Consider the following 14,688-nt stretch of genomic DNA (forward strand, 5'->3'; position numbering starts at 1 on the left):
ATCTGTGTTTCTGTCAGTGTTTCTCTGATACCCAAAATACACAATACAGCCACAGCGCTGCTGTGTTTCTGTGGGACTGGAAGAGTCACAAAGCAGTATGGGTAAGGAGATGAAGTCTGCCTTTATTGGTTGCCTTGTAAAGTCTATGTCAGCCAGAAGTTGACAAGTACAAAATGTAAGCATAATCATTATTCTGATATATCCATGAAACCAGTCAGATGTTGTTAAATTTTCATCTCTGACATGAAAGCATGCAAGAACGACTTAACATGTATGCAAGGTGTGTCTCAAAAAAGGATCTAATATACACATAAATCATGGAGCTTCTATTCAACTTTGATAGAACCTCCTTGCATAGATTGACCACTCAGCCCAGACTGCACCATGTTGGGACCACATGATACTCCTAGCATGTCAATGTATATTGCAGGGAAACAGACACAAGGAGGTTGAACTGAAGCATACAACTGACAGTCAGCTGTTTTGACTTCATAACACACTTTCCCCCCATTTTCACCCCCACCCGATCCTAAATGTTCTGAACTGAGGATGTACATTTTGTAACATCATCTTGACTTTGAGACAGGCTATTGAAGTGTACTGTACTTCTTGTTTCTTTCACCATAACTTTATGTTCACTGTTTTCATGGTCACCTCTGCACCGTGAACTTATCATTACCGTGAAAAAACCTGTTGTTGCTATTTATGACTTCTTCACACATCCGTTCTGTAAATCACTTGCCGCCACTGTGAAGTTTCCATTTTCCTTGCACCGTGAATTACAGTATACTACATCTAAGTGCCACATCTAGTTGTACAGCAAAGACAACCACTCAAACTACTCATGCAATTTCAATTGTAATTAGTGCCATCAAAAGTAAATATACAGGAAAGCTGTTTCCTGCTTCATGGCTCACAACAGTTGATTATACAACACCACACCACTACGTCTACTAACATGATTCCACCAGAGTACTCTAGCCTAATTAAAGAAAATGAGGTTACCTTATCTACCTATATACATGAATATGTAAGCATCAGGTGTATATAACATACAATGTCATACACATGATGTAGAAATGCATGTAGAGCATACCTGGGATACTGTGTTCCAGGAAAGTTTATCAATAAGTGGTGTTTCATTTTGGAGACTTTGATAGCAACATTTAAAATGTAACATCAGGTTTTCAGTGAATCTTTTCCATTACAAAAACAGCCCCACGCCGGTCAGTCGCTAAGGTAAAGTCACAATCACTAAGGGGGTATCAGGTAACCGAAGGTGCCCGCAGGCTCGCGCAAGCCAATGCCGAGGAGCCTGTGAATCTGTCCAATTGTCATAGATAGTTTCAAAACGATCCTCTCGTTCAAATGAAATAAAATTTCTGTTGCGTATGCCTCAAATGTCAGTGCTTCGATTCCTTCTAGAAAAATCCGGTTGCCTGAAGCCTGATGAATCCCATATTTAGAACGGCAAAATCAAAACCATACAACTGATTTTAATTGGCCCCAAAATTTACTGAAAGTCCTTAATTTTTGCAGTCTAGAGAACGTAACCGTAATATACAACTTTTTGTCTTAGGGTTTTTTATATTTCGAACTAGAAATATTCTTAAGATCGGGAAAAGGCCAAAAAATTGCATTTTTACCTTTCAAGAACCATATTTCAACAGTGCCTGAATTTTCGAAAAATCCCTAAGACAGAAACCTTGGGAAAACCGTTGGCTTCATTTTAAGCCGTCGATGGGCTAAATTGAACGTTTTTTGGTGTCGATCTAAATACGGTGTTTGCATGCATGTCATACTGCACGGACAGCGGGAGGGGGTAACTAATATCGGCGTAAACAATCCTTGAAATGTTTCACTTCACAAACAATGGCGTCAGTAACTTCTTTACATGTTGACTAAGCACAGCAAAATGTCAGCAAAGATGCATTGTCCAGAAAATGGTTTGTATTTGTGAAAAAGACAGTTTTTCTTCTGATGTGAGGGACCCAGGGAGAAAAGGCCATGTTGGCGCAGGTATTCAGTGGATACTTGCATATGACCTCAGGTAACCCCGAATCGAATACACGTTCTGTTCGATTTGACGTCAATCATGTCTGATCGAACGTGATAGAGCATAACTCGAATTCGAAAACAGTCTAGGACTTTTGAGGCCGAATTTGACCACCGTGCCCAATCAACTTGCTAGCCTAGAACTCAGGTCCACCATAAGGCACTCTACATGCAGTACTTGTTGCTAGCATCACAAGTCTGGTAATGTATCAATGCTTTCAAAGTTAGATTTGCAGCAATAGCTGGTATAGCTGTACAATATACATGATTACATTGAAAATAGTCCCACAAACCACAAAATGTTACCAAAATGAATGAAATATCAAAACTAGAGTTCCAAAGCCTTCGCCAGCTAATTTTACTCATTACAATGCAACTAATGCCATAATTTGGATCATTCATGCTTAATAATCTCTGTCAGCAATTACATATTTCATATGTATGAAATTTGTATAATTTTTCTACCACTACGGTATCATAGCATCCTCATTTGCTACATAGGAGATGTATGAAACCTTTCACAACAAAATTTAATACACCACAGAGAATACAGGCCCTATGACTTGATAACAGCTGAACAACTATATTCTACAGTACAAGGGGCATCACAGTGGTATTCAATAATATTTGTACATTAATCATGTTCATCTAGATACCTACAATTTAGAACTAGGCCTTGGTTTGCATACTTCTCATTGATTATGCAAATTATGCCTTGATTTGCAAAATTGTCTCTTCATAGTCCTCTCTTTCTAAATTGCATATGTTTGAAAGTCCTAGCATGGAATGCAGCCGAATCATAAGTTCTCCTCATTAATTAGGTGACTTTAGGCCTGATTTGTATAATGAGCATCTTAACATGCTAACTACATGAAAATCCATCAATTCCTGCTTCAGTTATCCTCTTACAAAATGTCCAACAAAAAAGCTCACTGACACACACCAAAATCAGTATCTCCAAGGAGCTAAAAAGGCACTAGGGGCTACACAACTCTTGGCCTCAAGAGCTATCAGCCACTGGAAAAGTCACGACCATAGCATTCCAAAAACACTAGATATACACTGCAGTACCATAAAAGCCACTAGGAGGCCAATTTATCAAACAGCTAACAGACCTCTGTTTTCCTGACACCTACATACCAAATATAATCCATCAACAGCTTCTGGAGTTTTGCTGTCAACAAACTCAAACACTCACATTACACCCAACCACAAATGGCACTGAAAATACAACATTCCTGGTGAAGGTTATAAATTCAAAATTGCGTCTAGTTCTCAGAGCTAACTTCTGTCAGTCTAAAATCTCATACTCTATCAAGTCTATACTGATTTCAAGTTAGAGTTGAAAATTTGTTAAACTTTGTACAACTGGCAATCCCAATAGAAATTCTATTTTGCTACATGAAACATGCAGACTACACAGCTAGCTTCCAAAAATACGCTGGGGGGTCCAAACCTACAATACTAACTCTCTGCCCAAAGAGCTACCTAACACTCAAAAATCATGTAAATAACAAATCATGTCCAGAACACGAGATATCAAAACTGGCAGTTCTGGTGCAGTACTGTAACAAGCCACTAGGGGGCCCAAAATCTAATAATTCCGAAGTCTCATCAAGACCTTACCGCATATACCAAATAAAAATCCAACCAGGCCTCCTCGAATTATGCAGTTATTCATCCACTTGCAAACAAACAAACACACAAACATACACACAATCATAAAGATGCTACCAAAAACATTGTTGGGAAAGGTCACCAGGAGGTGAGCATGGGTTTGCTGAGGTGATGGATTACAATCTAAGGCTGGGAAAACCTCAGTCTACATTCAACATTTCTAATCCTATTCATTAGTCTCGATTCCAAATCTCAGAAACCAGAGGATGTTCTCTGATGATGGACTGACACTCGGAACTCATGCTTCTCCCAAAGGCCGTACCGATGGTGCGAACTTCTGTCAGCTTACTGAGGAGGCATGGAAACATCATGCGATTCTCGGGGTAGGCGACTTTGCAGTAAGCACGCAGACACTCGATGTACTCTGCATAGGACTGTTCCAATATGTCGCGCCCTTTGATATTTGGTCGATCTGCAAATGAAAAAAATAGAGTCTTTTCTCAAAACTCAGGTTGTATCTTTCTCAATTCTCAATTCATCTCAAATCTACTTCATTCATGTGGGTTTACGGAAAAGGTTGCCTTATGATGATGATAAAAATCTGCCTGTTACTTGTGTTAGTTTGGTGATTTGGGGAAGACATGGGACTCCCGAAGTCGGCTAGCTCATAGGTCGTTTCTTTTCATATTGCCATTCAGTCAATCCAGCAACTAAAAAATCAGATGGACAAGATGCTAGTTAGCCTGGATGCCAGATCAGACCCTCAAACTCTGAAATCTCTATTGTGATAGAGATTTCAGAGTTTGGGGGTCTGGCATCCAGGCTAGATGCTAGTAGAATGGAAGAGCAAATGGAAGAAGGTCAAATTCCATAGATTGAGTGCTAATTAAAGGAAACCCAAGCACTGCCGCCACTTTTCTTACTGGTGAAGTTACTCACAGCCCAACGTTCTGGGAGGTGAAGGCTAAGGTGTGGCGACGGCTAAGATTGTGGGGAAATCTGCAACAAGGTAGTACAAGCCATTGGATCATCTTATCAACTGTACTGAAGTGCAGGCTGAGATAGTTTGCTTATATGGCAGGACTTGCAAAAACTGTACTACAACTTAGTACAAGGGACGCAGTGCCAAGAAGTCTAAAAGAGGAGAAGACAGGGGAAATGGTGGAAAGGCAACATAAAAGAATGGATAGGGCAGGACTGAGCCTGTCAGAAGCTATGAGAGCGGCGGCAGACAGAGTTTGGTGGAGGAGGATGGTGGAGCAATCATTCATGGTGCCCACAAAGAGGTGAGGCCTTATAGGGAAAAGCATGAAAATATCACTGTTGGAAATACAGTTACATTAGTCATGTACCTACCGGGAGACACCACTATCACACACTGCAGGAGATCCAGTGTAGTGATGTCTATCTGCAGGTCCAGCATGCCTTCATACCACTTCATCAGGGTGGCATTGAACACTTCTGTGTGCACTGTGAACAATACAACATAACACAGACTTTATACCTCCGTTAAATATTCAGTGCCTTACTATATTTTACTTTTCTCATCGTTAATGGAATATACTATTAGGGTAACTTGCATAACTTGTATCTGTTAATGCTCCCCCTGCTATAAGTTCCATCAGTTCCATTGCTACCACAAAACAAAGTCCTATTGTGAAAAATGTAATTGTAGAATTTCCTAATTAATTATGCAAATTAAGTCCTGGTATGCATAATTTCCATCTCATTGTGTACATCTGTGCCTAAGCTACCTTCATACCGTATACCATGGGTAACATATATGTATTGAAGTCAATAATGTTTTACAGCATACTAATGATTGATTTCATGTTAAAAGCTTGACTTGCCTGCCTGTAGGATGCGTTGTAAGACATGAACACCAGAGTCAAAGTTTGCCAACACAACAGGAACTTTCATCATGCAGCAATCGAAAAAGGACGCCTTAGGTGAAAACAAGACATAACAGGTTATCAGATGACGTCTGCACTAGGGGTGGGTACAGGTTTAAAAAATTCAGGTCCAAGTACGGTCCAGGTACAATCCAGGTCCAGAGGATCTGGTTCTGAACCTGGACCTCAGACTATTATAATACGGTAGGACTAAATGATCATCATATGTTGGAAAGCAGGTACAAGTGCCACAAATTATTTCAAAATTGTCTATTGGAATGATATTACTTACTTTCAATGCACATACTTTCAATGTACTAATACATGTAGATGGTAAATCGAAATGGTGATGTAACAAAATATGACTTTAGTTCTGTACAAACAATAACTAAACAGTGAATGCAGCCTGGCTTTGAACACAAACAAAAGTTGCAACATCAAATTCAAACGACATCACCTTCATATAAAAAAATCTGTGAACTTTGAATCAAAATTTACCATGTCTTTGACACCTAACTACTAAATTTGATTTTTATGGACCGTTAATCTGACTTACTAATCACAGGTAAGAGCTTAATAGATATTTCGCTCGTTCTCAAGTCAGATTGCCCCTAGGCCTGTATGCTTCTTGTATGCTTGGACCGGTCCAGCAAGAATCTGTACATGGTACCGGTACCCACCCCTTGTCTGCACCTAATTGAACATGGTGATTTGATGCTGTAGATGGAAAAAGCATGTGTGCATGGAAAGTGCATTTTAAGGCCCTTGTATAACAAAGGAGACAAATGAAAAGTTCATATCATTCTGTACTTAAGTAACATCACCTTAATGACTTCAATCTGATCCTCAAGGCAGAGATCTTGGAAGCGATGAATAGTCTTGACGAATTCAACCGTCTTTTCCACCACTATGCCCATGTGAGCAACAAAGCGGGCCTGCTTTTCTCTCTTACTGTTAGCTTGCATGGTTCCCTTTACAACCAGAAAAAAAATAGAATTAGGTATCGACATGTTCCCTGGGGTAACAGATGTTCCCTGTTGTAACAGATACAATATATGAAGAATTCTGATAAAGATGTATTTCACAAGTTGGCATTTAACCCTACCAATTATCATGAGCTACACACTATCATCCTCTTTGGGTCATACCCTAACATGTATGTCGTCACAGCTATATTATGTAAAAGCCAGTTCTCATGAGCAATAAAGAACAACATAACATTTCCTCACCCCGACCAATCGAATCTGGACATTCCTCCAGAATTGGAACATTCCTCCAGAAAAGCGGACATTCCTCGACTTTCAAGTGAACATTTCTCTAGGAATGCGGACGGTCCTCCAGTTGTAAGCGGACATTCCTCTGGAATTGGGACATTTCTCTGGGAAAGGGGACATTTCGAATTCGCGGACACCCCCACCGGCCTGTGGAATCGGCGGTTGACCCGACAAATCGCTTCCTAGTTCAACTAAATCACAACATCCGGACTTCTGAGCCGTGCAGTGAGATGGCAAATACTATCAGCTCGGAAGGTAAGCATAGTTTTTGATTGAAAACTGAGGCATGTTGGAAATGAAAGTGACCGCGCGGCGGACAATCACTTCTGTACAATGTTTTAATGGCGGCCTGTTGCACGCCCGACAAACAGAACAACAAGTTTTTGCCTGAATATCCGAGTGATTGTCAAGATATAAGGCTCCACTGCCTAGCACATGTTTATGAGAGAAGTTTATACCAAGATGTTAGTCATAGTTATCGGATATTTCTTGTCAAAAGACCGCGATGTACACAAAATGTCCGATAACACCGCCACACATGTACGCGGCAGGACAGGGGAGCCTTGTCTCGACAAGCATATGGGTGCATGGAAGCCGTGTCTCGACAAGCATACGGACATGTAGCCTCGTTGTACAAGAAATACCATACATCGACGACTAGAATTGTGACAAAATCTTGTCAGAGATACATGTGCTAGGCAGAGGAGCCTTATATCTTGACAATCACTCGGATATTCAGGCTAAAACTCGTTGTTTTGTTTGTCGGGCGTGCAACCATTAAAACATTGTACAGAAGTGATCGTCCGCCGCACGGTCACTTTCATTTCCAACATGCCTCAGTTTTCAATCAAAAACTATGCTTACCTTCCGAGCTGATAGTATTTGCCATCTCACTGCACGGCTCAGAAGTCCAGATGTTGTGATTTAGCTGAACTAGGAAACGATTTGTCGGGTCAACCGCCGATTCCACGGGCCGGTGGGGGTGTCCGCGAAATGTCCCCTTTCCCAGAGAAATGTCCCAATTCCAGAGGAATGTCCGCTTACAACTGGAGGACCATCCGCATTCCTAGAGAAATGTCCGCTTGAAAGTCGAGGAATGTCCGCTTTTCTGGAGGAATGTACCAATTCTGGAGGAATGTCCAGATTCGATTGGTCGGGGTGTTACTGTGATCCATGGTTAAAGCTAAACAGGAAGAGAAAAAGACCACGCGCTGTTCTTTCCAGAAAAGCTGAATGATGTTTCTTCCCATGAGTTACACAATCATTTATTATTTTAACCTCCGCTAATTAACCTTGGGTTACATAAATCTGCCACTTTTTTAAAACAGTGGGTTTAGTCCAGCACCCACCAGGTATACACCAGGAGTACATTATACTGGGGGATGTTGGGTTGGCAATCTGTTTTCACGAATTTTCATGATGGCAGAATTATGTACCCTCGGCTGGTGGAATTATGTTAGTACTATAGTAGATGTTAGCTCTGTCCTCACAATTTAAGACGTTTTGAATAAATTGGACAGTCATTGGTAACGCTATGTTAGCACTAAATTTAACAAAATGCCCTTGAAAGTTGATAATTTTGGAACTGATACTTATCTATACTATGTATACAACAGTCTAAATATGAATCTAAATTTACGTGTACATTAGGAAATGACCCAAAAACCCCAAATCAAAAACTTGTTCTAATATCATTGTCATGAATGGACATACATGTGTGCATATGTATAACAGACATACCTTCAACAGTTCGCACATCATCTTATGATGCTTTGCAAATGTTTTCTTCCGAAATGCAACAATTTCAGAAATGATTGCTTGATACTCTGGAGAAAGATTTTGTACAGCATTGGGCCTCGCAAATTTTTTAATCTTCCCTGGACCCTCTCCAAAATTTCTGAGTAAAGTACTTGTAAATTCATCAGTTTCCTGCTCTTCAGCTGTTGACTGACTGCTTTGGGAAAGCTGCACGGTTGCTTTTAGAACACTTTCTGCAGGTACATCACTGGTGGAAGATCCAGTCCAGCTCTTCTCTGATGCTTGCCCTTCGGTTGATGCAGAAACATTTGCTCCCACGTTAGCTTTACCATTTTGAAGGGAGAGAAGGTTTTCAGCATGCTCATAGATACTGTCGCTCTGGACTGGTGTGGTTGGAGTAAGTTCATCAAACAACCCGATGCTTGGGTCGAGGTCATTCTCATCAATTGACTGCGTGTCGTTCGCAAGGAGAGCTAAGAAGGACAACATGTCGTCACTTCCTGTGGAATCAGTTCGAGTCAACACCGGATTATCCGAGCCAAAGTCCATGAACGAGGACATGATTTCGTCAAGCAAGTTGGTAGCATTGCTGTCATTGAGCTGTGATAAGGACATTTCTTCAGGCCCAGTCTGAGCACTACTGGATGGGGAATCGGAGGTTTCTGATTGGTTGGAAAAGTTGCTGATTTGGTTCTGTTGCTGATGATCATCTGCCGCACGGCTCTGATTGGTCGGTGGTTGTATAGGCACTTCCTGATTAGTTGGTGATACAGGATGGTCTGATGTTGGTGCCTGACTTTTCCGATAAAGGAACTTTGACCTGCACTGAGCCTTGGTAAGAAGACCTACAAAAATACAGAAAAGATACAGTATGAATATCAAAGATTTGTTTGCACATATGTTTTTCAGGGCGGCAGAATTTTGACCCAAGCAATATTATGTTAATAGATGTTTTATGGTAAGAGGCTTATGCAAGTTGACATGTGTGATACTTATATACTATATAATATAAGAAACAATCACAGAAAGACAGCGCACACACAAAATAACATTAAAAGACCACATTGTATTCAATTCTTTAGTCCAATACACACCTTGATTTCCAGAAACATATAATCTATATGTACAAGAGCTGCCCATAGTTTTCAAACCTAGTTCACCACAATCCCTGGAGTTTCTTTGGTAAGAGTCCATTGACACTTATCTGGCAAAACAATAAACCATCATATCTTTTTGTTGCATATCAATGTCATATTTCATAATTATATCTGTGTATTTTTTCTATTTTGCTTTTGGACAGTATGGCACTGCACTAAAGTTTTATATAACTTATTCTTAACAGTGTCACATACATGTACAGAGAATAACAAACCCATTTTTTAAAAACCTGAGTGGAGTGAGGAAAGTCGTGTCAAGTGCCTTTCTCAAAGGTACAACACTGGTGGCTTCAGGGGATTAGAACCTAGGATGCCACACAACCCCAATATTCATTCATCTTTTTGGTACTTTGTCACTGATGCTATACATGCTATGTTTCCTCTCTAGTCGAGTTGAGAGCGACCCAACAGACAAAGGCGAACTAGTGTTATTTATTAATTAGATTATTGAGTAGAGTATGATGCCCCCTGGGAAACACAAAGAGTGGTTGCTGATTGGGTTAGACAGTTGGTTGCTGAGAAGAGGGTCTTAAAATGTACAATGGGATGGGACTGTTGCAATGTGTCTTGTTACTGGGGGTGGTTGGCTATGCCAGGTGGCTGGCTGGCCAGGTTTGACTTTATGATAGTTTTGGGCATCCTAGCAGCTTTTTCGGAACTGCAGGGGCTGATTTTGTTTTGACAAGGAAAATGTTGAGTGTAGAGATGTGCAAGAAAATATCTTACAGTCTGATCTCATCCCAGCAGCCCTGCACGAGCGGAGACGACATTCTGGGCACTTTCTCCGTGTGTACATGTCCATGTTACATTTGCTCCCTGACTTGCATGCCTTCACGTAACCCTTTGTCACAGTTCTCCTGAAGAAGCCTAGGGGTGAAACAGAACATAACTGTGATTTGAATATTCACTATGAATTAGTAAATCTGCCACACTGACTGGATTTCATGGATGACATCCTCTGATCACCTCAAAACTGATGCAACTTCATTCATTTAGTTAATAAACCATTCACCAAAGCACAAAAAAAAAGGAATTTTGAAATCTAAGTGGTGACAGATGCTGTACATTTTGTAACAAGCAACAAATAATTTACATTCGAGGAAGACTGCCTTGTGTCGTCCTGTCTAAAATCAAGTCAGCGTGACCTTATGTTGTTAGCTATGTATGCGTAAGTTACCTCTTGACAAGTAGATACACAAATAGCAGTGGATTTTCTAGATGTCCCATCTTACCTTTACATCCCTCACAACTGTACACACCGTAGTGGAAGCCAGAACCCTTGTCCCCACACACCATACAGTCTCCTCCTTCAGTCACAGCAGGCTCAGGGAAAGACGTGGTGTCTTGGGCTGGCATGTCTTCAAAGATAGCCGTAACCGACACCTGTCCAGCCATGTTGCCGACTGATGGAAACAAATAAAGATCAGAAAAATGGATTCAATATCAGACTCTTGAAGATTGAAAGGAGGCGATTCAATAAACATTATGAATTTGTCTATTTGTGTAAGAGATGCATTCATGGGAGGTAACACCTTGATGGGATTTATTGTTTCATCTTGTCTAATTGATTCTACAGCGACCACCTGACAACTGAAGTCATCTACAAGGCCGTAACTAGCATAACCAATTTCAAATGACCACTCAAATTCAAAAGTTCCTCTGTGTTGGCAGAAGTCATTCTGTATCAAAGTCAAACTGCAATTTTTGAAGTGATCCATCCGTCCTCTCATGTAACACCTGCTCGTTAGTTAACAAACTAGATGAATATCATACTGTTTAAATGAGGATATTGATGTAGCGGCAGTATCAGAAACATGGTTCCACACAGACATCCCCGCTGACTTCTGGTCCGTTTGTTTATTGTTTATTGGTTTGGCTGTTCAGCATGCAGAGCCAGGGCTGCCCAACCATAGCACTTAGGCTGTAGGCCTCGGAGGGAGTGTTTGTACATTTGTACTATATATTATATATACCGTATATTTCCGAAAATTTTGAAATCTAGACCCTCTGAAATGCTATTTCCTACATTCTGAGGGGCAAATTTGCTGGAAGAGTAGGCTAAGTTTAATGACATCTCTATTTGTAAAAACAAAAATACAGAAGGGTTTAAGCTTGAAATTTGGGGGACGACACCCTCCTGACATATAAATTTTCCGCCAGAGTGCGACATTGAAAATTTTGAAATTTTTCACCCATTGAAACGCTGTTTCCTGAATTTTGAGGGGCAAATTCTGCTGATATTATATTAAGTAAGCTAAGTTTAATGACATCTCTGCGTGTGAAAAAATACAGACGGGTTTCAGCTTGAGTTTTGGGGTGTGCCGCCCTCAAGCCCTCCCGACATATTTTTTGCCAAAGTCCAATTCTTTATGTTGGAAATTATATTGATTGAAACATGAATGGCAAGATTCATTTCATTCCAATTTCCATGGTTTCCATCATATTTTTCCTGTGGTAAAATGGTAGGGACTTATAAACCTCCTTGATCAATGGTAGCATGGTAGGGAAATATCCTGCGTTTTCTAAAAAAGGGTTTGCGGATTCGATGGGGTGGTCTACAGGGGTGGGCTACCTCAGCATCTACCCTTTCTGGACCTCAAGGCTGTGCATGGGGGTTTAGCATTGAATGGAATTTCCTTGAGGAAAAGATGGGTCACTTTGTGGGAGGGCCGGAAAGAATGCTTTATTTTGCTGAAGGATCATATTGCTTTGGGGATGCTACAGTGGGGGGTGGAGGTGGGCAATGAGCATACTGCATACATTTACATCGTGCAGGAGTTTGTTATCCCCAGTTCTAGATTTTTAAACATTGAGGACTATGTTCCCTGTTCCTTTATATACTGCTCAGTCAGGCCAACAGGACAGTAGCATTGTGGCTACAAGAAAGAAATGAGCAACAAAAGCAACACTATACATTGTACAAACACACACACTTAAAACATTCCAACCCACGCTCATGCACACTGACACACATAAGCACAAATACATTGTACATTGTATGCAAGCACATGCATTCAGGTACATTCTAGTCTAAATGTGAGACATATGTTTTGAATTTTGTCAAACAAAGGCTCTCTCATTCCCTAGCTGTTCTATGCAACTTCCAGTTTATTTCCCCTTGTACCTCTTCCCTAAAATCCTAATTGTATACTGAGTACTTACAAGTTTGTTTATGATAAATGGCTTTTCTACCAGTCTTGGTGCACCTACATGTACCCCCCCCCCCCACCTGCCATATGATCAGCTGTTACCTTCCCTCTAGCCCACCCACAGCTTGACCCAGATCCTCTTCAAGGAAATTCCGTAAGAGGCCAAACCCCCATGCACAGCCTTGAGGTCCAGAAAGGGTAGATGCTGAGGTAGCCCACCCCACTAGCCCACCCCTGTAGACCACCCCATCGAATCCGCAAACCCTCTAAAAAATGTTGCCTTTCAATCCAACTAGAGGATATTGAGTGCAGAAACACCCTCAGACAGACAGGCGGGCAGGCACACATCCACTTTTCATGGAGGCAAAAAGCTTCGATTACCCGGGGGACCCACAATGGCTGGGCACATGACACTGACTGAGGTACCCGCAGCTGGGCGTTATTTAACCGTGCGGTCGATGACCCTAGTCATGACCTGGGGTGGTTGTGCCTGTTTTCAGTTGGACCTGCAAGGCTCCACCACTCCAACAGTTAACGTAATACAAAGGACGTAAGCATACGTTAGCTCTATCCAAGTACATATGAGCAGTCTCTACCAGGCTCCATGGATAATTTGCTGGAAAAACTGGAAAATTGGTCCACAGCTGGGCCTAACTTCGGTCATGCTTCTGAACTCTCGTGGTGAATCAAGAAGTTTCAACGTCGGAAAAAACAGGGCCTACGAACTAATAAGATGATCGTAACGTTAGATTTGATTTTCACCAACGCCAAATAATCATGGCGCCACGCGGTTTGTTTACAAGACTAAGCCCAACTTTCTTCACACGCCAGCACCGCCGCGCCACACCTGGACAAACCAACCTCCTTGGCCAAACGCAGCCAACCTAAGGCCACACATGTGTTTAGACTTTAAACTACCAACTGATAACGTTACCACTGTTATACTTACTGTACAGAGTGGCTGGTCCTCCTGTCGTAAAACGTCGAAAGTTCGGCTGTGCAGGTGATGAGTCACCGTGACTTAGGATCCAAACAGCTCTCCCTTTCACTGACCCGGAAGTCATCACCCCAGTTGTGTAATCAGTTATGTCACCGCTGATTGGTTCTTGTAGGTGGGTTCACGGAAAAAGCTGGGCTGTCCACCTGGCCTGTCTACCCTGAGCTGTCTACCTTTTTTTGTGCCCCAACTGGGTCTAGATGTGGGTGGACTGGATGGAAGAACACCTATTGAAGAATGCAACCAAGACTGGGTTCCAAGCCTAGTGTACAATAACTAAAAATATCAAAATTGAAGTGGAAGGTTACAAGGAAACAAAGAAGTCAAAGAAAACTGTTAGGATGTAACGTTACTCTTCTGTCATTTTCTGGCTCATCCTACCATTAAACGTTACTCTCCAAGCAGAGGTTGGTGGAGATTGCGACCTTTTTATCACATGTTCATCTGTTTCTCCAAAGTGTTTACATTTTATTTGGGGTTTTCAGAAATTGTAGTAATTTAGCATATAGAGCAGAACTGGGCCGATTTCCTTTAGACTTAGATATATCTGTTCGTTTGGCTTGTTACAGATGGACTCGGATAGATACCCATTACAACTTGATGTCCTTTTGTTTCAATATAATTCTATAACAAATAGCCGTAGAAGAACCTTATTACAACGTGTGAAAGAAATATTAGATTTTAGTGGAAACTCCTATCTGTTTTATTCTTGCAATTCATTCAGTGACATCAAGTCAGTTTGTACTATGATAAGGTCCAGAATAACCGATATGTACACCCAAACTATCT

At 41.2% G+C, this 14,688-nt stretch overlaps 1 protein-coding gene across 1 annotated transcript; it reads right to left on the minus strand.

The window, feature by feature from the left end:
• Nucleotides 1-102: 102 nt before the first annotated feature.
• On the minus strand, nt 103-13,981 carry LOC136431341 (oxysterols receptor LXR-beta-like). Its single transcript, XM_066422666.1, has 8 exons — nt 13,852-13,981; nt 10,986-11,156; nt 10,480-10,620; nt 8,579-9,441; nt 6,389-6,535; nt 5,523-5,616; nt 5,029-5,142; nt 103-4,144 (listed from the first exon to the last, which is right to left on the minus strand). The coding sequence occupies exons 1-8, from the start codon at nt 13,964-13,966 to the stop codon at nt 3,906-3,908; spliced, it is 1,884 nt and encodes a 627-aa protein (XP_066278763.1). The 5' UTR covers nt 13,967-13,981; the 3' UTR covers nt 103-3,905.
• Between the last annotated feature and the right edge of the window lie 707 nt (nt 13,982-14,688).

This window comes from Branchiostoma lanceolatum, chromosome 3 (genome assembly GCF_035083965.1).
Source record: "Branchiostoma lanceolatum isolate klBraLanc5 chromosome 3, klBraLanc5.hap2, whole genome shotgun sequence".
NCBI classification, from domain to species: domain Eukaryota; kingdom Metazoa; phylum Chordata; class Leptocardii; order Amphioxiformes; family Branchiostomatidae; genus Branchiostoma; species Branchiostoma lanceolatum.